The sequence below is a fragment of the Castor canadensis genome, chromosome 14 (genome assembly GCF_047511655.1).
Source record: "Castor canadensis chromosome 14, mCasCan1.hap1v2, whole genome shotgun sequence".
In the NCBI taxonomy this organism is placed as follows: domain Eukaryota; kingdom Metazoa; phylum Chordata; class Mammalia; order Rodentia; family Castoridae; genus Castor; species Castor canadensis.
This window is the reverse complement of record NC_133399.1, coordinates 58656273-58680692: the sequence shown is the minus strand read 5'-3', so window position 1 is coordinate 58680692 and position 24420 is coordinate 58656273. Positions and strand designations below refer to the sequence as shown.

The window sequence follows — 24420 nt, the reverse complement described above, 5'->3', positions numbered from 1 at the left end:
AGAACATTCTTCCACTAGGAGAGTCCCGGGAAAGTTTGCCACCAACCTCCTCCCTAATTCTGCCTGCTGCTTCACCTCTCTCCAACTCAACCCCCTTTTCCTCTCATTGCTGCCCTATGCCCAGCTCCTGCTCCCAGACTCTGGGAGGGCTGGGGCTCCAGGGCTCTTCAGTTTTCCTTGGTCTGTAAGTCTTCACATTTCTGGTTTCACAGCACAGTTGTTTGTCTTCCACAGTTCAAGTGCTCAGGCCTCTTGCTGGCAAAAGCAGCCTGCTTCCCGTCCAAGGATGTAAATCTCCTTTGACTTGACACCTGGCTACAAGTTGCTAGAGAAATGACCAGAGGGGCTGCCTCTGTAGCTGTCAGATCCACTGGTGACAATCTGCAGATGGAATCCACAGCCCAATTCAAGTCTAAACACTGCAAAAGAGGGCTGACAGTTGGCACATTGGGTGTATGTCGAGCAAGACCCAAGCAGTATGAATTCCTAGACACTCTTCAAGGAAAATTCTATAAACCAGAGGCCCCTCCTCCAAAATCATCTTCTCCCATCCCAGGGCTGACTAGGCAACTTATCCTTAGTGGTGCTGGTAAAATATCCAGAGATGGAGAAAGGAGGCCTTCCTACTTACCCCCAGACTCAAGGGAGACTTCCTTCTCCACTAAGAGCCATAGTTCAAAAGTGGAGCCCTTGCCAAGAAACCTTCCATGCTCAGACACCAGAGCTCTCACACTGCCCTGGGCTGGAAAGGAGAAAATCATCTTTGGTATGCTAACATCCTGAGAGATAAAACCTGGGTTCCAGGGGAAAAGGGAGCTGCATAGGCCAGGTCCAATTCACAGGGAACACCCATATGTGGAAGTGCACTGAGCTTATCCTGAGGGCAGATGAAGATTTTATAACTCCAGGCCCCTGAACCCAGCCAATGCACTGGATCCTGTGATTCAGCCTGGACCATAGTCTTTGTTCATGGGGTTTACCTATGAACCCACAAAATGATCCAGTGATTTCCATAGAACTTTTTTCTCCCCCCAAAGGAAACCTACCAGAGAAAGTTTACAAGGATTCAAATACATTTAAAAAGTACCAACAGACTCAAAACTGTGACTCCAGTTTTACTTCAAGAGGGTAACAGATTTCTGCAGCCCAGCCCAGAAAGGGAATTGGAAGGGGGACAGAGAGAGAGGGAGAAAGACAGAGAGAGAGATCTCATCCATGACATTTGCACAGCACAAACAATGCTCAGTGCCTCCAGATAAACAGACACATAAGGCACTGAACCAAAGTGGTTCCTGATGATAATGAGGCCTTATGAATCTGCCATTGGCTTATAGTATGGAAGATGAAAAATGTTCCATGCCCTGATCCTGGACAAGCCAAGTTACTATGGCTTTGCCACTAACTTGCGACTAGATTCCAGGGGTTTTGAAAGGCAAGGGAGGCAGGAGAATTGAAGATTCAACAGTTCCCTTCACCCAAACAGACTTGTCGGTTTTTGTTTGATGAGGGCTAGGAGGAAAGTGACAGGGATTATTCCTAATTTACTATCTCTGTGCAAAGCCAGCTCTGAGTAAAAGGGAAGGGAGCGAGTGGATTATGAAAAGAAAACAAATGGAGAGAAAATAGGGCAAAGAACAAATTGTATTCTGTAATATTTATTAATTTGATTTTAAATGGAAAAGAAGGAATCTGTTCCAATGGTTCGCTTTCCTATGAACCCTGCAGTGCCCCCAAATCCTGAAGATGTCCTCCTGACACTCCTGTGAGGTAGATCGGAGCTGTTCTGTGTCTAATGTGAGAGAGGCTGGTGCTTAGAGAGCCAGAGTGAGGGAGTCAGGAGGTGACAAATCCCAAACCTTGGCCATTTGTAGTTTCCTGCCCTGGGCCTGGACTACAGAGAGAGCCTAGAGAACACTGAGCTGCTCATCCCGGTGTGGACAGCAGGAGGGAGGGAACTGGAGTGTTCAATTTGCCCTAGACACAGCACACATGTAAGAAAGGTGACAGGCACCCCTCCAAAGTCATAAGGCTGCTCCCAGGACAGCTGGGCATAGGCAGCCTGGCACCCCAGCTGCTGAGGTAGTACTGAATTTCAGGGGCAGGGCTTAGAAAACAGAGAGAGAGAGAGAGAGAGAAAGAATGGTGAACCCACTTTGTAAGGGTCCCCTCAGCATTCCATGGTCCAATCAGCAGGTTCTCCAGAGTAGAGTTTTACCACTTGGGGACTCCCTAGGGCTCATTTGGAACAGAGGCCAGAGACTTGCCAAAGGTTCTGGTGCATGGAGTTGTTTCTGTCCTTCAGGCCTAAGAAACTCCCCAGGAAGCCCTAAAGAATAGAGATAACATAGTCTTGGGGTGAAGGGGCAGAGGGTGGGAACCCAGGCATGAGAGGGAAGAGGCAGTGACCTCTTAAATATCCTGCAAAGCATATTTAATTCCATGAAAGCACGGGGACCCACCCAGCCACAAAATCCCACTCCCCAACTCCACCCCAGTCCCTGAGGGGTGGGGCACAAATCCCCACTCACAAGTTACTGGCTCAGTCCCAGCTGTCCTTCATAGAGGAAGTGGATGCTCACTTTCACAGCCATCGAACCTTTGAGAGAAACCAGAGCTGAGGCCGAGGAGTTAGGAGGGCCACTGGCTTGCTATGCAAGTCGAAGCCAAGTCTAGAAACCAAATCTCGAACCTATGGGGAGCCAGAGTTCTCCGGCCACAGCAGCAGTAATTTCTCAGAGTGCCTTGGGTCCCAGGGTGAAAAACACCCCACCTGCCCTGCGTGGCTTCAGCCCTAGTGTTTGGACCCAAGAAAGGAATGTCGGTTCCTACTCCCTGTGCCTTCCTCCCAAGGCAAAGACCCTCTCCAGCCCAACCTTCTTCTACCGAACCCCAAACTCAAAATGGAGACACCGAATGCTTCCTGACCCTGAGCCGCCAGTCTCTCGCCCCAGTTACCTACCTGTTGAGCGGGGACTCAGCCGGGCTGGCCCGAGCCGCAGGGACGTCCGAGGGGTCGCGGGCTGGAGAGGCGGCGGCGCGGGGCTCCTCCAGTCGGCAGCCGCCGCAGCGACACAGAAGACGACGGAAGGCGCTGCGAAAGTCCGGGCTGCGACAGTAGATAAGCGGGTTGAAGGCAGAGTTGGCATAGCCCAGCCAGTTAAGGGCGAGGAAAATCGGGCTGGGAACCACAGAGGGCCCCACTAGGGCGCGCAGCACGTTGGCCAGAAAGAAGGGCAACCAGCAGAGAGTGAAGGTGCCCATGATGAGACCCAAGGTGCGCAGGGCGCGGTGTTCCCGGAGAGGCAGGAGGCGCGCCGGTCGCCGGCCGCAGGAGGGCACTCCCTCGGGCGAAGCGCACGTCCCCGCAGTGGCAGGGGACAGAGAGCGCGACAGGGCCGACGGAGACTCCTCTGGCGGGAAACGGCCCAGCTCCCGGCGCAGCAAGCGCAGTTGGCGCTTAGCCACGACAAAAACTCGCGCGTAGACGAAGAGCATCACAAGAAGCGGAAGGTAGAAGGACACCGAGGAGGAGAGCAGTGCGTAGGGCATGTTGGAGGCGAAGGAACAGCAGCGCGGATTGGAGTGGCAACGCTGCGCCTCGGCGTCGGCCCCTACGCGCCACCACTGGCTCATGATGGGCGCAAAGGACACCGTGGCGGAGACGACCCACACCAGGACCACGGCTGCCCGGGCGCGGCGCTTAGTGACCAGTGCGCCATAACGCAGCGGGTTGGTCACGGCCAGGTAGCGATCCACCGCCAGGGCGCATAGGGTTTCGATGCTGGCAGTTACGCATAGCACGTCCACCGAGGTCCACAGCTCGCAACCAGTAGCGCCCAAGGGCCAGTGGCCAGTCAGCGCCAAAGTGGCCCCGGGCGGCACTACTAGGAGTCCCATCACCAAGTCAGCTACGGCCAGCGAAGTCACAAACACGTTGGTCATGGTCTGGAGTCTCGGCGTCAAGAGGATGGCCACGATTACCAGCAGGTTGCCTCCCACTGTGACTAGCGCCAACAGCGCCCCAGCCAGTGCCGCCGCCCACGGCACCCCTGGCAGCCCACTCGTGTTGGCGGTGTTGGGTGCCAGGGAGGGGGCGTCTGCCCATGAGGCTAGCGAGCCGTTCCCATGAGGCCACGGAGCCATTCCCGTGTCGCGCGTGGGGTGGGAGGGATTCCCCAGGTTCCCTGATTCAGGGGAAGGGGCAGCAGGACACGGGAGCGACTCCCCCAGCCTAGGCCATCTTCGCTAGTTGAAGGGGGTGAGACTGCTTAGCCTGCCCCCCCCATCTCGGCCCCAACTCCCTTGATGCCACGGCTCTGGGAGGGGAGGAGTGGCGGCGTTTAAAGAGGCCGCGGCCAATAGTCTCCCCTGGAGAGGACTCAGAAGGGAGTTGTAGGGTGAAGAGGGAGCCCTGCCTCTATCAGTGCACCCCTGCAATGACCAGCCCCTCGGGGCACTCCCTAGGCCGGGTTTCCTGGAGCTCAGCAGCTCCTTCCCCGCAAGGACCAGGAGCAGCCCTACAGAAAGGGGAAGGGATACCTCCCACCTCAAAGGGGACCTTCCCTAGGCAAACCAAAACACCTACAGTAGCACCCTCTTTGCTTGGGTGCTCTCCCCTAAGGTCTTTTTTATTTTTATTTTTATTTTTGTTTATTCCTTTGTTTGAGACAGAGTCTCACTTTGTAACCTAGAATAGTCTCCAACTGGGGGTTCCCCTGCCTTAGCCTCCCCAGTGCTAGGATTACAAGTGCCAGCCACCACACTCCAGCTCAACCAGTAAATTAAGTAATATCTTCCCCTCTTCCAAGAGCTCAGCAGATGAAATTTGTTCCCTTCACCTTTACTGTTCCACTCATTCTCACTTCCCTTCCAGTTTTCTGTTCTTTTTTGTTATTATTATTGGTGGTGGTGCTGGGGTTTGAACTCAGGGCCTCAAACTTGCTAGGCAAGCAAGCACTTTACCACTTGAGCCAGTCCATCAGCTTTTTTTTTTTTTTTTTTGGTGAGACTGGGGTTTGAACTCAGAGCCTCATGCTTGCTAGGCAGGCACTCTACCACTTGAGCCACTCTGCCAGCCCCTGTTCTTTTCTTTTCAGCTGCTGGGGAAATGGCCACATTTCAAGAGTCCTTTTTGTTGCTTACCCATTTTCATTTGGATTTGGCATTGTATAGCATGGGATGCTGAAGGGTTTCATAGCTCCATCTCGTCCCCTCTGCACTGCCCCTTCCACATATCCTCTACTCAGAAATTTTCTGGATAGGCCTCTTCAAATTCTTCTGTCATTAAGACATTAAAAATGGCTGAGTGGAAGCCATGCATGGTGATGCACTCCAGTAATTCCGGCACTTGAGAAGCTGAGGCAGGTGGGTCACAAGTTAGAGCCTAGCCTGGACTACATAAAGAGACACTGACTCTAAATAAAATTTAAAAACACAAATGGTTGGGACTGTAGATCAGTAATTGATCGTTTGCTTAAGATGCTGGAGGCCTTGGGTTCAATTTCTAGCGACACCCATGCAAGGATAAATGAGAACTGAAGGTGTAGCTTGGTGGTAGAAGTGTGCTTAGCATGACTGAGACCCTGGATTCAATCTCAGCATGCCCCCCCATAGTCTTCCATCACCATCCTCTCAATGGTAAAGTGTTCACATCACTTCCTTGAAGATTTTATTCATGAGCTTTTAGGAACCAGAAGACACTGAGCTGAGGAACTCATGCATTGGGGTTTTTAGCGTGAAGGACAGGCCTGGTATTTTAATGCCTCTGAAGTCTCTCACACAATCATAGGTTTCTCTAAGTTTCCTAAGGTTCTCACACAGGTTTCCCTCACTTGAAGAAAGCCCAGAGCCTTCTCCCACTTCTCATCCCCTCACCCAGACTTAAAAGACCTAGTTCTGCCTGCCCAGTCTCCCAATCTCTAAATCAGTTCCTCTCAAATTGGGTGTGGGGAGGGAGAGGTTGGAAAATAAGGCCCTAGGTTCAAGTTGAGGGGCAGAAAGATGTGATACCTTTATGAAGGCCGGTCAGGACCTGATCCTTGATCCGTCTTGCTTCCTCTCCTGAAACAATGGGACAAAAAAAAAAATCATGGAAAATGCCTCCCAGGCTATGCACTAGCCTGTTCTTTTGAACAGCTCTATATTTCAAAGGCGCCCTGTATAGTCGCTGATCTAAGTGATCCCTCTGGGAGGCTGAGCCAGGGGTCGGGAGTCAGAAAGGTTGGAGGGGAAGAGAGAACCTAAAATTATCCCCGAGGAAAAAGAACCAGCTGGGCTCCCAGGGACCCAGCAGCTCACCCATGAGCAGGATTTTCAGTACCCACACAGGCGTTGGATCCATGGAAATGCCCAAGGGGTAGTCGGAAAGGCAGCACACACACACCCCACTCCCTGGCCAGCTCCCAGTCATGCCAGGGTGGTGCAGGCCCCACTTGGCCATGGCTTCTTGCTGATCATCAAGGCGATCAGTCCCAAGTCGAGTTTTGCAACACCCCAGAGTGTTGCCAGTTATCTCAAAGGAGTGTCATAAGATTTTAGCAATCTCTAAAACAAATACATACCATTCGGCAATTTTTTTCTAGGACATTAGAGTTGGTGGGGGGAAGGGAAAGGGGTTCTGAGAAGTCAAGCAACTACAAAGGATGTCATTGCTTAAGGAGGTGATCTTCTTATATGAAAATATTTTAATGTAAAAATGTTTACATTGAAACAACAACAAAAAAAAAACCTCAAGATTTCCCAAACCACATGAGCATGAGTTTGGGAATGACTAGGCCAAAAAACCAAAGGACACTGTGAAAAGAGATACCCAGAGCCCTGTTAGCAAAGGCTTTCTGAGCGAGTCGAGGGATGTCAGAGCACTTGGCCTTTTTCCTCTGCTCCAGCTTTTTCCTCTCATTCCTTACTCAGACTGGTCTCCCCCAGCACAGGCAACAAACAGGGAGAAGGGCTCCCTCTTTCACACTTTGGTCTGTGAAATTGTTCCCTTTTCTTTAGTAGCTATACATTTGCATTATTCGATTATCAAAATATACAAAATGCATATAACAGAAATGATGCACTGTCATCATTTCCATAGCAAGTTACCAAAGTTACCACCATTAGCATACTGCTTGTTCTTCCAAGAATAATTTTTTTTTGAGACAGGGTCTCTCAAGGTAGCCCAGGCTGGCCTCAAACTCACTATGTGACCCAGGTTTGTCCTAAAACTCACTGTGTAACCCAGGCTGGACTCAAACTAATGATCCTTCTGCCCCAGTCTTCCTAGGGCTGGAATCACCACCACACCCAGATCCTCGATGTTTTATATGCATACTGTTCAATACATATGTATATATATATATATATATATATATATTCTTTTGTCCTTTCCTTTTCACACAAACATAAGCCATTCTATACATTTCTTTTCTAAAAGTTTTTATTAGTATACGATAGTTATACAGGGGGTTTCGTTGTAACATTTCCATATGTATATGTATACATATTGTATATTTCTTATTGTACCTTAACTATTTATCTGTGATTCTTGTAGATCAACATACAAAGGATTCTCATTTTTAGTGTTCTATTGTATGGATACACCATAATGTATGAAGCCAATTGTTTACTCACAGATATCTAGTTTACTATCTACCTTTATTAAGAGATAATGTTGCAAGGAATCACCAGTCTACGTGACATTTTATATGTGTGTAAGTGTATTTTTCAGGATATGTTTCTACAAACAGAATCACTACATACAAGGTTATGCATTTGCAAATTTGGAAGTTATTGCCAAATTGCACTCCCCTGGCAATGTACCCATTTACACTCTACCCATCATTTTTGGTGGCCAACAGGGGGTTGGAGGCAAGTGGCCTGCTGCTCTGGGACATTGTCCTAATGACTGGCCCAAGGGGAATTAGCACTGCTTGGTTTGTAGAGGTCATCCAACTATGGACAGACACATACATTGCCTGAGCGAGCACTGCTCAGGCCTCCAACCCCCAGATGACCTTTGTTCTGTGCCCTTGGAAGCAGTGAATGTGGGCTCTGAATCTACAAAGGTCAGATCCCCTCACCCCCTGCCACCACCAGGTTGCTATAATGTGTCAGGGCTATTCGTGATTTAGAATATGTAGTTGGCAGAGTCAGAGGGAACCTGATGGGCAGAAGTTCTCTCCAAAGCCGACAGTGACCATCCATTTTCAGCTTTTGGAAATAATGTGTGGCCTCTGAACAGACTGTTTGGTGTTTGCTGTTTCTCCTTTTGCCACAATTAATTCAGGTGTCAGAGAGAAAGTAGTATACAAATAAGAGACAAAAGTGGTCTTAAAGATCAACCCCAATACCAACACTTTGCAGAATTAAAATAGTGAGGCCTGGCCAGGCACTGGTGGCTCACGCCTGTAATCCTAGCTACTCAAGAGGCAGAGATTAGAAAAATCAAGTTTCTAAACCAGCCCCGGTAAATAGTTCCAAAGATGCTATCTTGAAAAAACCCATCACAAAAAAGCACTGGTGGAGTGACTCAAGGTGTAGGTCTTGAGTTCAAACCCCAGTACTGTTTAAAAAAAAAAAAAAAAGCAGTGAGACCCAAAGGAAACTGAGGCCTGTTCATGATCACACAGTACAGGTTCAAGTACACAGGCACCTTAGAAGCTGGTTCTTTTCGATAACACCAGCCCTCACTCCAGCCATGCTGTGGCCAGCCACCTTCTAGTCTGTTCTCCAGGGGGGCCCAGAATGGATAGTATCCCCCAAGGGGTAGAGAGGGGAAACTTGCCAGACTAAAGAGAAGCCCCTAAGCTAAGACTTTTGTTATTCTTTGCACACATGTCTGGTTTGGTTTCCAAGGTTTGGCTCAGATGAGCTTGAAGAAGAGGCAAAGAAGGAGCCTCCATTCTTGGGGAAAAACAGGTATTTGGAGAAGGTGGGCATGGTGGCACAGGCCCATAATCCCAGCACTTGAGAGGCTGAGACAGGAGGATTGCGAGTTCCAGGCTAGCCTGAGCTACCTAATGAGACCCTGTCTCAAAAAAAAAAAAAAAAAAAAAGCAGGTTTGAGGCCCTAGGGATGGAATCCAGCTCTATCACTCAGCTGCATCCCAACCCTGTGCCTTCTCTTTTAGTTCCTGGCCATCAATGAGAGAAGAGACCAAGAAATGGCTCTTTCATTCCTGAGGTAGGAAGCAAAATTCTTGTTCTAGTCTCTGAATAATCATTAAATCCTCCACTATCAGAGAAGGAGCTCCCAAGGCTTGGAAAAGGTCACATATCCCACCTACAGCACAGACAAGACCTAGGCCTCTGTTTGGCAAGGCACCATTTCCTAGGAGCAGGGGAGGAGTAAAAAGGAGCAGAAGGAGAGAGCAGAGAAGTTGCCCACCCAGAGTGCCCATTCACCAGACGCTGCGTTTCTCTTGCCACCTTGCCAGAAACAACCACCCTGGTTTCTTCTCTGCTCAGTGCTTTCTTTGTTGAGGAGAGGGAGGCATCAGAGAAGCAGACAGACCTGACATGCTGCTTGGACCAGAGGTTCCTTCTCCCGCTCTTTTCTGGAGGGAAAACTCCAACAGGACTGGAACTTGTCTAGTTCAAAAGGAGGCAGTTACTCAATGAGAACATGCTGGATCACTTACCGCCTACCAGCCTGCTTCCTCCAGGGAGCACGCTAAAGAAAGAGTAGCTGGCTGGTGCTGGGAGAACGGCCCCTCCTCCACCAAGGCCCCTCAAAATAGAGTCTCCATTTAAGGAGGGGGTGAGGGGCTCTGGCCAGAAAGAGGAGACAAACTGAGCCCAGTAAACTTTTGTGGATGGCTAAAAGCCCATCCAGAAAGAATCAAGAATGAGGGCAGATGGTCAGGATCCAGCTGGTAGGCGTGTCTCAAGTGGTAGAGCAATGCTGGAGACCCTGCATTCAATCCCCAGTACCAAAAAAATAGATAAAAATAAAGACTCAGATGCAGTGGGAGATGCTGTGGCAGGGGAGAGAAGGAAGTGTTTCCTGTGGATGGGAAAATGCCACAGTTTTTGTTGCTGTTTTATCTCAAGAGGAGGCAGAGTGTCTTGCTTTCTAGTCAAGATGGGTCACTAGTCCCCTCTCATGATAAATAGAAATGGAGGGAAGAGGGAGACCTCCTTGCCATTCAGCCTGAACCATCACCTGGGCTTCCACACTCACAAGTCAAGTTCCCACCTTAGGCATGTCCTTAGAGAGGTGATTAGGACTCAGTCCTTGCTCCTGGGTAGGAGACCCCCCAGCTCCATAGATGAAGCTGGGTTCTTACTTTGTTCCCCCAAAGGAGTGCTGCCAATCTTAGGGCAAGCAGCTTTGAGCATAGACATTGGGGAGGGTACTTTATCCCAAGATGAAGAAAAGAAACAAACAAGTAAAAGGACCTCTTAAAAATACCAAGGAGACTTTTTTTGGCATTACTAAAGTTTGAACTCAGGACTTTGAGCTCCCTAGGCAGGCACTCTACCACTTGAGCCATGCCCTCAGCCCTTCTTGCTTTGGTTACTGGAGATGGGGTCTGGCTTTTTGCCCAGACCAGCCTGGACAAAACCCAGCCTCCCAAGTAGCTTGAGATAACAGGTGCACACTACTGAGTCTAGCTACTAGTTGAGATGGGGGGCGTCTCTTGAACTTTTAGCCCCAATTGTCCTGGAACTACTGTCCTCCTGATCTCAGACTTTCAAATAGCTAGGATTACAGGTGTGAGCCACCAACATCCAGCTTCCAAGGTGACATCTTTGAAGAAAACTTGTACTTTGTTCCAGCCTCCTAGGAGGAGACAGGCCTTTTCTCACTCCTAGATATAGTCATAATTTAACATTCTATCCTCTAACCCTGGACCTCAAGCCAAAAGGAGACAGCAGTAACCTGGGTCATACATCCAGCCTCCATCATGTCTGAGTTTTTCCCCACACTGCCTTGTGAAATATTGCTTCATCAAGGCACTGCAAGATCTTGGCAGCAGGAGCCAGTGGGGATTGTCATTTTCTTTGTATAAATAGTGCTGCTCAGATTTAGTGAGGAGACTTGTGTAGGGTCAGAGAGCAATGCGTGACAAAGCTGGGAAGCAAAGCCAGTTCTCCTGGATTTCCAGCCTGGAGATTTTTCTCCTTTCGCCATCATGGAGAGGAGCTTGGGAGTGTATGTAGGATGGGGGAAGTTGAGGTATAGGGAGGGCTGGAGGCAGAAAATAAGCCATCAACATTGGCCTTCACATCCTGGCATTTGGATTCCCACTGGTCCCCTGGAGAAGATGAAAGCATTAATCCTGTAGTGAAGGAGAATATAGAAGAAGGAGACAAGGAAGGGTGGAATTCTGAGCTAGAGCCAGTTAGGGTACACTGAGCAGGAAGGATGGCTATGTTTATGGGGGCACAGTTTATCTGCCAGCCCAGAGTGAGTAGATCATGGAAGCGATGAGGAATGCAGAGGCAAAGAGGGAAAGAATGTAAACAGTGCTGGGAATGTCAGCTTTCTTCTGGGAGGTGGCAGCAGTGGACGACAGTCCTGGTTTTCTCAAGAGTCTTCTCTTTTTGCTGTCTGGACTCCATTAAAATATTCCAAATGATGCCATGGGCCCTGAAAGTCCAAGAAGAAATGAAATTAAGGAGAGTCCTAGCTATGGCAGCACAGGCTTCCTCCACTCTTTCTTCCCCCTTTCAGGAAAGAGAAGTAGGAACCATGAACCTGTTTCGTGTGGGGCCAAAGTTAGGGGACAAGAAGGAGCCATTGTTCTTGGGAACCAAAGGATTGCTACTGATGTTCATTTTGGATGGCCACACATACTTGTGACAGAGGTACACTGACATATATACCCCTCAAAGCAGAAAGAGAAGCCTAGCTAAAAATACTCTCACTTACAAGCACATACACACACACAGTTGTGTGCAAGTATAGCATAAAACACACACACTCCTGCAAATAAGTACACACAACATCAGATGCACACACACTCAGAGAGGTTTATACGTATTCTATGTATCCCCTATCTCCCCACCAAGAGGATCATCCCTTCAATGCACAGCCAACATGCACCCAGCCTAAGTCCAATACTCACAGATGCAAACCCATACCCCATGCAAAAGGCTGGAGACCGTACCCCACATAGGCATGTTCCATCTGTTAGGCTGGGAGTGAGCCAGCAAAGCACATGGCTGCAGAAAAGTCTAACTCCCTGCAGAAGCAGAACCAGGTCAGGGGCCAGCACACTAGACTGCATCTCTCACCACTCAGCTCTCAATAGTAGTGCTAATGGCACAGAATTTCAGGTCCTAAGTCTGTCATTGGGAAGTCTTTTTAAAGCATGAAAGGCAGCACAGCCTAAATTAAACCTACCACAAGCTCTGCTTGCTTGGAGCAGACAAGTCACTATCTAGCCAGCAGGCAGCATTGCATTCATCCCAGGGAAATTCCTCAGCAGTCCTGTTTTTTGGAAGAGAATGGCTAAGAATGCCAGCCTTATTGCATCAATTACTCATTCATTGTTCTGCACTTAAGGAACACAACCCTGTACTGACCTTCAGGCTTGGAATTCAGAGACACCAAGTGATATCAGACATGATAGCTGTCTTAAGACAGAGTCCACTCTAGAAGGCAAGATTTGGACACAGACTGCCACAGTACAAGGGCAGAGGAGAGAACGAGGGCCATGATTGATGATGGGATTCCAAGAAGGGAGAAACACTTCCAGATGAGTGATCAGAAATAATGTCACAAGGGGGAATTGGAAATGATTGCTACCAATGATAAGGACTTTGAAGGGCATAGCAAAGGGAAGCCTCAGTCTGGTGCAGTGGCTTGCACCTGTAATCCTAACTCCTTGGGAGGCAGAGAAGAGATCAAGATTCAAGGCAGGGGATGAGGGAGTGGGGACTGTGAAGTGCAATTCTTGAGACCCTACCTCAACCAATGAGGTGCAGTGGCATGTGCCTATCTGTCATACTAGTTACTCAGGAAGCACAAATAGGAGGACTGCGGTCCAAGCCAGGCCCGGGTATAAAGTGAGACTCTGTCTCAAAAACAACTAAAACAAAAGGGCTGGTAGAGTGGCTCGAGTGGTAGAGTACCTGACTAGGAAGCGCTACACCCTGAGTTCAAACCCCAGTGGAAGGAAGAAAGGATGGAAAGGGAAATTGCATTCCACCTGGCACCTTGGAAAGGGTGCTTATTGATCTTACCCTTCCCCGCCCAAATCCTGGGCACCCTACCTTCATCCGTTCAGCACAGACTTGGTCCCCGTTATGTTTTGGTCCTCATCTCTCATTCTGAATCTGTCAAAATTAATAGTTTTCTCCAGGTTATATCTGGTAAGGTTTTGCATTTCCGAAGCAAGCTATCTTGCCACAAGCTTCCTTGAACAACAACCTCTATCCACACTTCACCTGTCCCTAGACTCATCATCAGCACCTCCTGCAGAGGTAGCTTTCCCACCTGGGGCATCAGCCCGAGAGGACCATGAGGAGCCTCCCAGGGAGACTTTCCTGAGCAATCTTTTTCTGGTGCAGCCTCCTAGGGGCTGCAGCTCACCACCGTCAGGCCTGCTGTTACAAGAATTCTATAGCATCTGATTTGGGGAGACAGGAAGAGCCTTCCTCCAAGAGGAAAAAAAAAATTCGCCTTAAAATGTCATGATTGTGCATTCATGCTCTCAATGAAGATTTCACCTCATATTAAAATGAACAAGGCTCCAAAAGGGAATGTGTCTCAGTGTTATTATTGGGTTAGTGTCCCCCAAGGCTTGATCCTCAGCCTTGGGGTTATGGAGGGAGGGGGAGTTTAAGAGGTGTGTCTAGTGGGAAGCCCTAGATCATTGAGAGCATGCCCAAGAAGAGAAATAATGGGACCCTGGTCCCTTTCTCTCTCTCTCTCTCTCTCTCTCTCTCTTTCTGGCCATGAGGTGAGCGATTTTGCAACTCAATCATGGACCAGAGCCTGATTATCGCAGGCATTTGTTATGGTGTCAAAAAACTGACTGACAGTCAGTTACACCTCTGGGCAAATGACTTTTTAAGAATTTTTCCTGAGTTAGATAACTCTCATTATCTAACTTAAGTAAAACGGACAAATTACTTGAAATACAAATTCCTACCAAAACTGACTCAAGAAGAAACAGAAACTGTTTTTGGTACTGGGGTTTGAACCCAGGGCCTCACATTTACCAGACAAGCTACCACTTGGCCCACTTTGCCAGCCCTTTTTTCTGTGATGAGTATTTTTGAGATAGGGTCTTTATAACTATTTTCCCAGGGCTAGCTTCAAACGGCCATCCTCTTGCTCTCTGCCCACTAAATAGCTAGGATTACAGACATGAGCACCATCTGTAATAAGCTGGGTGCATTGGCTCACATGTGTAATCCTAGCTACTTGGGAGGCTGAGATCAGGAGGATCTTGGGTTCAAGGCCAACCAGGGCAAACAGTTCAAGAGATCCCCCCATCTCCAAAATAATCAGAGCAAAATGGACTTGAGATGAGATTCAAGTGATAGAGTGCCTGCTTTGCAAGTGTGAAGCCCTGAGTTCAAACCCAATCCTACCAAAAAAAAAAAAAAATCTGGAACAAGCAAGGAGAAATCAGAAATCAAAATCCTCTCAGAGGGAAAAGAAATCCATGACTTCACTAAAGAATTTTATCAAACACTTAAAGAAGTTAACACTAATCCCTCTCAAACTCTTACAAAACAAATTTTTAAATGAGGGACATTTTCTAACATACCTGAATTTCACAGCATACTAAAAGGATTATATACTATACCCAACTGGCACTTATGCTATGGTCTTCATATCCTTCCAGGATATGAAAATCAAACACCAATAGACCAAACAGGGGGAAACCACATGGTCATATCAATTGGTGCAAAAGTTGATACTGACCAATTCAACACCCTTTTATAATAAGAAATACTTGACAGGGCTGGGGGTGTGGCTCAAGCCATAGAGCACCTGCCTAGCAAGTGCAAGGGCCCCGAGTTCAACCTCCAGAAATACTCAAAGGAGAAAAAAAGAATAAAATACTTGGGAATAAATGTAACCAAGGAAGTGAAAGCCTTGTACATGGAAAACTATGTAACAGTGTTGAAAAAATTAGAGGCCCTAAATGGAAAAGCATTCATGTTTCTGGAAGATTTAATATTGTTAAGAGGATGATATACACAAAGTAGCATACAGATTGAATGCAATTCATATCCAAATCCCAATGATATTTTTGTAAAAATGGAAAAATCCATCTTAAAATTTATATGAGATCTTGAGGGAATCAAATAGTTAAACAATATTGAAAAAGATCAAAGTTGGAAGCCAGGAGCTGGTGTTCACACCTGTAATCCTAGCTACTCAGGAGGCAGAGATCAGGAGGATCACAGTTTTAAGCCAACCCAGGCAAATAGTTCATGAGACCCTATCTCAAAAAAAAAAAAATCAAAAAAGGGCTGGTGGAATGGCTCAAGGTGTAGTCCCTGAGTTCAAACTCATGTACCGCAAAAAAAAAAAAAACACAACAAAGTTGAACTCACACTTCTCAGTTTCAAAATTTACTGCCTGCTGAGCATGGTGGCTCCTGCTTCTAATCCCAGCTATTCTGGAGACTGAAGCAGGATCACTTGAGCCCAGGTGTTGGAGACCAGCCATGGCAACATAGTGAGATCCCACCTCAAAAAAACAAAAAATAACACCACCATTAACAAAAACCTTACTGCAAAGCTACATGTCAGTGTGGTACTGGCATAAGGATAAACATACAGACCATGGACTAGAAGTAAGAAATAAACCCTCACCTCAGGCATGGTAAGTTGACTTTCCACAAGGGAGCGATAATTGTTCAAAGAGAAAAGGGCAGCCTTTTCAACAAATGATGCTGGGAAAACGGGATATGTACATGCAACATGAAGTTGGACATTTCCACCACAGAGAAAAATTAAGCAAAAGGAATCAAAGATTTTAATTCAGGAAGTAAAACTATAAGCCGGGGGCCAATGGCTCACACCTATAATCTTTGCTACACAGTAGGCAGAGATCAGGAGGACTGCTGTATAAAGCCAGCCCTAGCAAATACTTCATGAAACTCTATCTTGACAACACCCAAAACAGAAAAGGGCTGGCAGAGTGGTAGAGCAATTGCCTAGCAAATGTGATGCCCTGGATTCAAACCCTAGCACCACAAAAAGAAAAGTAAAACTATAAAAGTTTTAAGAGAAAACCTAATGGTAAATCTTTATGATCTCAGATTTAGCCAGTTTCTTAAATATGCCACCAAAAATACAGGATCCAAAGGAAAAATAGATAAATCAACTTCATTAAAACTAAAGACTTCTCAGGACGCCAATGGCCATGTCTGTAATCCTAGCTACTCAGGAGGCAGAGTTCAGGAGGATCTCAGTTCTAAGCCAGCTTGAACAAACAGTTCTTGAGACCCTACCCAACACAAAAAAGGGCTGGCGGAGTAGCTCAAGTGGTAGAGCACCTGCCTAGTAAGTGTGAGGCCCTGAGTTCAAACCAAAAACAAAAACAAAACTAAAGACTTTGCCCCGTTAGGTTTGGTTAGGTGGTTCACACCTGTGAACCAGCTGAGGCAGGAGGATTGCAAATTTGAGGTCAGTCTGGGCTATGAAGAGAGAAAACAGACCCTGTCTTAAAAAAGAAAAAAGTGGGGGAGGGTGCCAGAGATGTCCCTCAAGTGGTAGAGTGCCTGCCTACCAAGTGTGAATTCAAATCCCAGTACTGTCCCCTCAAAAAAGAGTAGAAAAGAAAACAGCAAAGAAAAAACTAAAAACTTTGGGCTGGGAATATAGCTCAGTGGTAGAGCACTTGCCTAGGATGTACAAGGCCCTAGGTGTGAACCCCAGCACAGCAAAACCAAAAATAAATAAATAAATAATAATAAAAGAACACTTAACAGAGTGAAAAGACAATCTCCAGAATGGCAGAGTACTTCTAAACCACATATCTAAAAGCACATAATATCCAGCATACCTAAAGAACTAATACAACTCAACGACAAAAACAAACAATCCAATTTCTAAAGGAACAAAGATCTTTAATAGACTTTTCTCCAAAAAAGTATGCAAATGGGTAACAAACATATGAAAAGATATTCGACATCATTAGTCATTCAGGAACGGCAAATTGAAGCCAAATTGAGACATGACTTTATGTCTACTAGGTTGACTATAAAAAAAAATAGAAAATAGCACAGCAATAGAAGATGTAGATGGCTGTCATGGTTCAGGTGTGGAACATCTGCCTAGCAAGTCTGGTGAGGCCTTGAGTTCAAACCAAGTGCTGCAAAAAACAAACAAAAAAAACCTAAAGATGTGGAGAAATTAGAACCCTTGTCAGAATGTAAAACAGTGCAGCCACTGTGTAAAACAATTTGTTCCACAAATGTTAAATACAGAATTACAATCTGACCTAGAAATTCTACACTAGGCCTATACCCCAAAGAACTGAAATCAGGGACTCAAACAGAGATACCTGTACACCAATGCTCACTGTAGCATAATTCTCAACAGCCAAAAGGTGTAAATAACCTAAGATGAATGGACAAACAAAATGTAGAATGTACATACAATGGAATAGTTTTCAGCCATAAAAATGAGTGAAAGTCTGGGGGCTGGTGGAGAGGCTCAAGTGGTATAGTGCCTGCCTAGCAAGCATGAGGCCCTGAGTTCAAATCCCAGTACTGCCAATATATATATATATACACTAGTGTGGGGAACACTGGGGCCTATGTTACAGTTGTTCTGGATTTGCCTTGAAAAACCTTAAGGAAACAAACAGAACTGACATCTAAGGTTCCTCCCTACAAACATGTAGGGAAGAGCATGAGGAAGTGCAATTGAGGCACTTGTTGGTCCAATCCCTCCCAGCTACCACCTAGGGTTTTTTACATGGGTACATGGCGATGCTGGAGTGCAGAGAAATGCTGGCGACCAGACAACCATTGCAAAGAAAATCCTAATAATATTGGTGTTATGGGAATCAACCCAGGAATGAATGTAAATCTGGTCAAGGGACTGACCAGCTTAGCTAATCTGTTTTGAGGATCCCTGTGAGGAGCCATCAGAAAATTGTAGAAAAGATAAAAGGAGATATCTACTTCACATCTTTCACTGACAGCAGAAAAATGGGATGATCTCATTGAAGAAAAAAGACAGTCAAGGAGTTAAGATCAGGAAACTAAGAAACCTTAGTGGTACCAGTTGAAAGCTGGGGCCTGCCTGGGAAGATTCCTTCCAACCAGGTGCCTCTGGCTCATACCTGTAATCCTAGCTACTTGGGAGGCAGAGATCAGGATTGAAGTTCAAAGCCAGCCCCGGCAAATAGTTTTTGAGACCCTATCTCGAAAAGAGCCCAGTACAAAACAGTGTTGATGGACTGACTAAGGCAGTAAGAGCACCTGCCCAGCAAGCGTGAGGTCCTGAGTTCAAATTCCATGCCACCAAAATAAATAAATTAATAAAAATCTTTAAAAAGTAAAGGGTTATAGGAACAATTTAAAGAATCCAGTCATTCCTTGGTATCTGCTGGGGATTGGTTCTGGGACACTCCCACTCATTCCTGACAATATTAAAATCCACAAATGTTCAAGTCTCTTCTGTATAATGACATAGTATTTGTATAAAACCTATGTGCATTTTCTTTTGGTTTTTGTTTTCTTTCTTTTTGCAGTGCCGGGGATTGAATCCAGAGTCTTGTGCATGCTAGGCAAGTGCTCTACCACTTGAGCCATGCTCCCGGCCCCTCTATTTTTTCCTCTCTCTCTCTTTTTTCACAGTTCTGGCTTTGAACTCAGAGCCTTGAACTTGCTAGGCAGGCACTCTACTACTTTAGCCATGCCCCTAGCCTTTTTTGCTTTGGTTATTTTTGAGCTAGGACCTCATGTTTATGCCCAGTTGGGCCTGGACAACTATCCTCCTATTTATACTTCCCATGTCTGGAACCTTTGCCTGGTCTGACCTTGAACCACTGTCCTCCAGATCTCTGCCTCCCAAGTAGCTAAGATTATAGACATGAGCCATTTTTGAGATAGGGTATCACTGCTGTCTTTGCCTGGGCCTTGACCTCTCTCAATCCTCCTCCCTCTATCTCACAAGTAACTGGCATGCACCATCACACCTGTCTATACTAAATCACCTCTAGATTACTTATAATACCTAGTACAATGAAAATTCCATGTAAACAGTTGTTATACTGAATTGTTTAGGCAATGTAATCTTGCTATGTCCTCTTCCATCTCCCCAATATTACAAACAAAATGCTCCCTTTCCACAAATGCCTCCAGCCTGGACCAAAGGGTCACGGTGCCTGCTTTTTATTCCTACTTCTAACTCCCATCCAAAAGGGTAGAAACCCTTTAATGACCCAACAAGTACTGGAAGAGGAAATGCCAGCCTCACTGGCTTCAAAGCAGAGCTTGGCTGGAGAAAGAAGTCCATCCTGATGTCATCACTACTCAAGTGGCTAGAGGTTCTTCCTGCCCAACTCCAGGTAATGGGCTCAGCAGCTGGTGCCAGACGGAGACAAAGCCTTTGAGGTTTCAAGTTGGGGTGTTGGGTTGCTGATGCCCTCTGGAGACAAGATGCCTGATGGAAGCAAGAGGCTGAGATGAATGTGACAAGGACATTCATTGGCTTCATAGAATGAATTTGAAAGTATTCCTTCCCTTTTTTAGTTTATGCACTAGTTTGAGTAGGATTGGTGTTAGTTCTTTCTAGGTCTGGTAAAATTCAGCAGTAAATCTGGTTCAGGGCTTTTTTGTGTTGGAAGACTTTTTTTGGGGGGCAGTACTGGGGTTTGAACTCAGGGCTGAGGCTTGCTAGGGAGGCACTCTACCACTAGAGCCACTCTACTAGCCATTTTTTGTGTTGGCTGTTTTTGAGATAGAGTCTTGAGAACTTTTTGTCTGGGTTGGCTTTAAACCTTGATCCTCCTGATCTATGCCTTCTGAGTAGCTAGGATTTACAGGCATGAGCCTCTGGTGCTCAGCTGTTGGGAGACTTTTTACTACTGTATTAATATCATTATGTGTTGGGCTGGGGTGTGGCTCAAGTGGTAAAGCACCTGTCTAGGAAGCACAAAGTCCTGAGTTCAAACCCCCATACAAGAAAAAAAATTACTTGGTTCAATTTGGGTAGGTCATATGTGTCCATTTCTTCTAGATTTTTCAACTTATTGAAGCATAATTTTTCAAAATCAAACCTAATGATCCTCTGGATTTCAGTAGTATTTGTTGTCATGTCCCTTTTTTTGCCTCTAATTCTTTAACTCTTTTTTTTTTTTTGAGCAGAAGAGCAGAGGTTTATTAAGCAGAGAGGAAAAGAGAAGAAAAGTCCTCATAAAGTAGGGGTCTCAGAGCCCTGCCTTAAATTCCATTAATTTTAGTCTTCTTTCTTTTACTTTTGATTGGTTTGGCTAAGGTTTTGCCAATCTTGTTTATCTTTTCAAAGAACCAACTCTTTGTTTCATTAATCCTTTGAATTGTTCTTTTGGAATCTATTTAATTAATTTCAGCTCTGATCTTTATTATTTCTTTCCTCTACTGGTTTGGGGTTTAGTTAGTTCTTGTTTTTCTGAGATCTTGAGATGCACCATTTGTTTATTACAGATCTCTCTGATTTTTTCCTTTTTTGTTGTTATTGTTGTATCAAGGGTACATTGTGACATTTACAAAAATTCTTACAATATATCATCATTCTCCTTTATCCCTCCAGCCCTCACTCTGGTTTTTTTGGATATAGTGGGGTTAGAACCGAAACTCAGGCTCTTGTGCTTAATAGGCAAGTTACTCTACCACTGGAGCCACACCCCCAACCCTGTTTTGCTTTAGTTGTTTTTCAGATAGGTTCTCACATTTTTGCCCAGGGCCAGCCTCAGACCATGATCCTCCTACCTAAGGAGTTCCACATAAATGGAATGACAGACGTGAACCAACACACCCAGCTTAGTGACTGAAATGGGATCTCACAAACTTTTTGCTTGAACTGGCCTCAAACTGCCATCCTCCCAAACTTCATCTCCCAAGTAGCTGGGATTACAGGCATGAGCCATCATGTCCAGCCTCTGATTTTTAAATGTAGACACTTATAACTATAAACATCACTTCCAGAATTGCCCTTTTTTTAAATCTCACAGATTCTGATATTTTGTGTTTCCCTTCATTTGATTGAAGGACTTTTTAGAATTTTTCCCCAATTTCTTCAATGACTCACTGAAGAGTCAAAAGTATATTGTTCAACTTCCATGTGTTTGTGTGCTTTCTACAGTTTGTCCTGCTGTTGATTCCTAGTTTTGTTTCATTATGATCTGATAAGATGCAATTGTTTCAATTTTTCACATTTGTTAGGATTTGCTGAATGTCCTAAAATCTGATCTATTTCAGAGAAAGTTCCATGAGCTGCTGAAAAGAATGTGAATTGTGTCGTTGTTGGATGGAATACTCTGTAGATATCTATTAAGTCAATTTGATACATACTGTAGGTTTTAGGTTTTTGGTTTTTTTTTTTTCTTTGTGGTATTGGGGTTTGAACTCAGGGCCTACACCTTGATCCACTCTACCAACCCTTTTTTTGTATTGGGTTTTTTCAAAAGAGGGTCTACAAACTATTTGCATGGGCTGCCTTCAAAAACCTCAATCCTCCTGATCTCTGCCTCCTGAGTAGCTAGGATTACAGGTATGAGCCACAGTGCCTAGGTGATGTATACTGTAATTTAACTGAAATTTCTTTGTTGATTTTTGGTCTGGATGGCCTATCTATTTGTGTTGGTGGGATATTGAAGTCACCCACTATTTTTATATTGCAGTCTCCTGTCTCTTTATGTTCAGTAGTGATTATTTTATGAAATTGGGTACACAAATGTTTGGTGCATACATATTTGTAATCATTATATCTTCTTGATGTGTTATACCCTTTACCAATATGTAATGACTTTCTTTATCTCTTCTGACTAATTTTGATTTAAAGTCTCCTCTGTTGAATATGAATACAGCTACTTCTGCTTGCTTCCAGATTCCATTTGCTTGGGATATAATTTTCTGTCCTTTCACTATCAGTCTTTGTATTTCTTTGCAAGTGAGGAGTGTTGTAGGCAGCAAACAGTTGGATTTTGTTTATTAATTCAATCAGCCAATCTGTGTCTTTTAATAGTAGAAGTAAGATCATTTACATTCAGGGTTATAATTGAAAGGTATGCATTAAGTTTTGCATTCTAATGTTTAATTCTTTTCTAATTCTCATGTGCTTACCTACTCTTCTACTGGGATTTCTTCTTTCTTGTGCTCTCCCTGGTTGTGTTTATCTTCCTTTTCTATGTGTAGGATTCCTTTAAGTATTTTTTTCAATGCTGGCTTAATAGTCATGAATTCCTTTAGTTTATGCTTACCTTGGAAGGTCTATTTCTCCTTTGACTTGTAAGAATAACTTTGCTGGATATAGTACCTTGGTTGGCAGCTATTTTCTTTCAAGGTTTGAAATACTTATTTCATGATTTCCTTTCCTGTAGCATTCCTGTTGAGAAGTCTGCTGTTTTTCTGACAGGTTTGCCTTTATAAGTGAGTTGGCAGTCCTCTTGTACTGCTTTTAATATTCTTTCTTTGTTCTGTATTCTTGACATTTTAACTATAATATGGCCTGGGGAGGTTCTTTTCTGGTCTTGTCTTTTGGAGTTCTAAATGCCTCCTGTACCTGGATCACATATCTTTCCCAAGATTTGGAAATTTTTCTATTATTTCATGAAATGAGTCTTCTATGTCTTTAGTTTGTACCTTGGTGTCCTCTTCTACACCAAAAAAATATATAAATTTGCTGCTATTTTAATCTTATCCCAGAGGTCTTGCATGTTCTGATAATAATTTAATTGTTTTCTTTATTGCTGGCTGAAGTCTTTAATCATCAACCTTGTCTTCAAGTCCTAAAATTCTCTCTTCTGTTTGATCTACTCCATTGTGGATGAGGCTTTCCACTGAGCTTTTTTTTTTTTAACTTGATTTATACAAGTTTTCATCCCCAAGATTTGTTAGATTCTTTTTTCTAAATCTCTATCTCTTCTCATTCATATCCTGTTTCATCTTCCTTAATTTCTTCCCTTGTTTTTCTGTATTTTCTTAGAAATTTTTAAAGACAGAGTCTTATTATGTAGCCCAGGCTGACTTTGAATTCACGATTTTCCTGCCTCAACCTCCCAAGTGCTGGTGTTACAGGTATGTGCCACTATACTTGGTTTTAACTTCTGAAACATCATTTTTAGGTGATACTGGAGTTTGAACTCAGAGTCTTGCACTTGCTAGGTATCCAGCACTTCATCCACTTCAATATCTGTGGAGTCAGTAGCTGGAGAATTATAAACTTTTGGAGGAGACATGTTGCCTTGTTTTTTCATACTTCTTGTATTTTCATGTTAAGATTTGTACGTGTCTTGGGATGGATATTCTTCCACCTTTATGTGAGAGCTTTTTAGAGAATATCCTTCTCCCAGTAATGTGTCTTAGCATATTAGATTTTCATGAAGTGCTGAATATATTCATAAATGGATTTTGTAGTGTAGTCTTCTTGTCATTTCTTTGATGATTAGTGTGTTTTGACACACTCAGAGCCTGAGGGTCCTTATTTCTCTGCAGGTCTCAAAAGAGTAGAATACTTCTAGTAGATCAAGCAGATGTGTTATAGACAGTATATGAGGTATGCTCTGTAATTACTCCTCTAGTTTTGTCAACAAGGTACAGTCTAAGGGGAATGGGAGCCACCTATGCTGCAGTCACTCATAGGTGCACTGTCCAGTCCTTTTGGTATTTCTCTCTGCTGTTGCTATAGGGGTAGAGGACCAGCAGTGAGTCTTTAGGGCCTGCCTAACCATACCTACTTGAAATCTAGTCATCACCTTGAGGTTTAATCTCCCCTATTCTTTGAGTTAAAAGTATTTGCTGAAGTTGGGCACCAGTGGCTCATGCATGTAATCCTAGCTATTTGGGAGGTTGAAATTGGGAGGATTGCAGTTCCAGGCCAACATGGGCAAGTTTGAGCAACCCCATTTATACTGAAAAAAAGCTGGGTATGATGGCACATGCTTATCATTCCAGCAGCAGCAGGAAGTGTTAAAAAAAAAAAAAAAGAGCAAAATGGGCTGGAGATGTGACTTATGTGGTAGACTGCCTGCCTCATAAGCATGAAGCCCAGTTCAAATCCAAGTACTTCCAAAAATAAAAATAAAAGATAATCACTGAAGTTCAATCAGGTTTAGAATAAGCTGAGGTGGCTCTTAGCTGGGCTGGGAGTTTAGCTCAGTAGAATAGCTCCTTAATGTACTTGAAGCATTTTACTTAGTCTCCAGTACCTAGTAGAAAGGGGAAAACAAGTAACAGTAACAGCAACAATTAGCAGTGAAACAGATACAGAAATAAAGTAAAAAAAAAAAAAAAAGTACTAATTACAACA

At 44.8% G+C, this 24420-nt stretch overlaps 1 protein-coding gene across 1 annotated transcript; it reads right to left on the bottom strand.

Annotated features, from left to right (window-relative positions):
• Positions 1-206: 206 nt before the first annotated feature.
• Positions 207-4143, bottom strand: Adrb3 (adrenoceptor beta 3). The gene is made up of 2 exons (XM_074053316.1): positions 2960-4143; positions 207-381 (listed from the first exon to the last, which is right to left on the bottom strand). The coding sequence occupies exons 1-2, from the start codon at positions 4141-4143 to the stop codon at positions 207-209; spliced, it is 1359 nt and encodes a 452-aa protein (XP_073909417.1).
• Between the last annotated feature and the right edge of the window lie 20277 nt (positions 4144-24420).

Bases quoted from the DNA above. Each gene is read 5' to 3' on its own strand.
- Adrb3 (XM_074053316.1), bottom strand. From the start codon at position 4,143: ATGGCTCCGTGGCCTCATGGGAACGGCTCGCTAGCCTCATGGGCAGAC. The intron at 382-2,959 runs GTAGGTAACTGG...TTCCATCTGCAG, and splicing joins GCTGAGTCCCCGCTCAACAG to ATTGTCACCAGTGGATCTGA.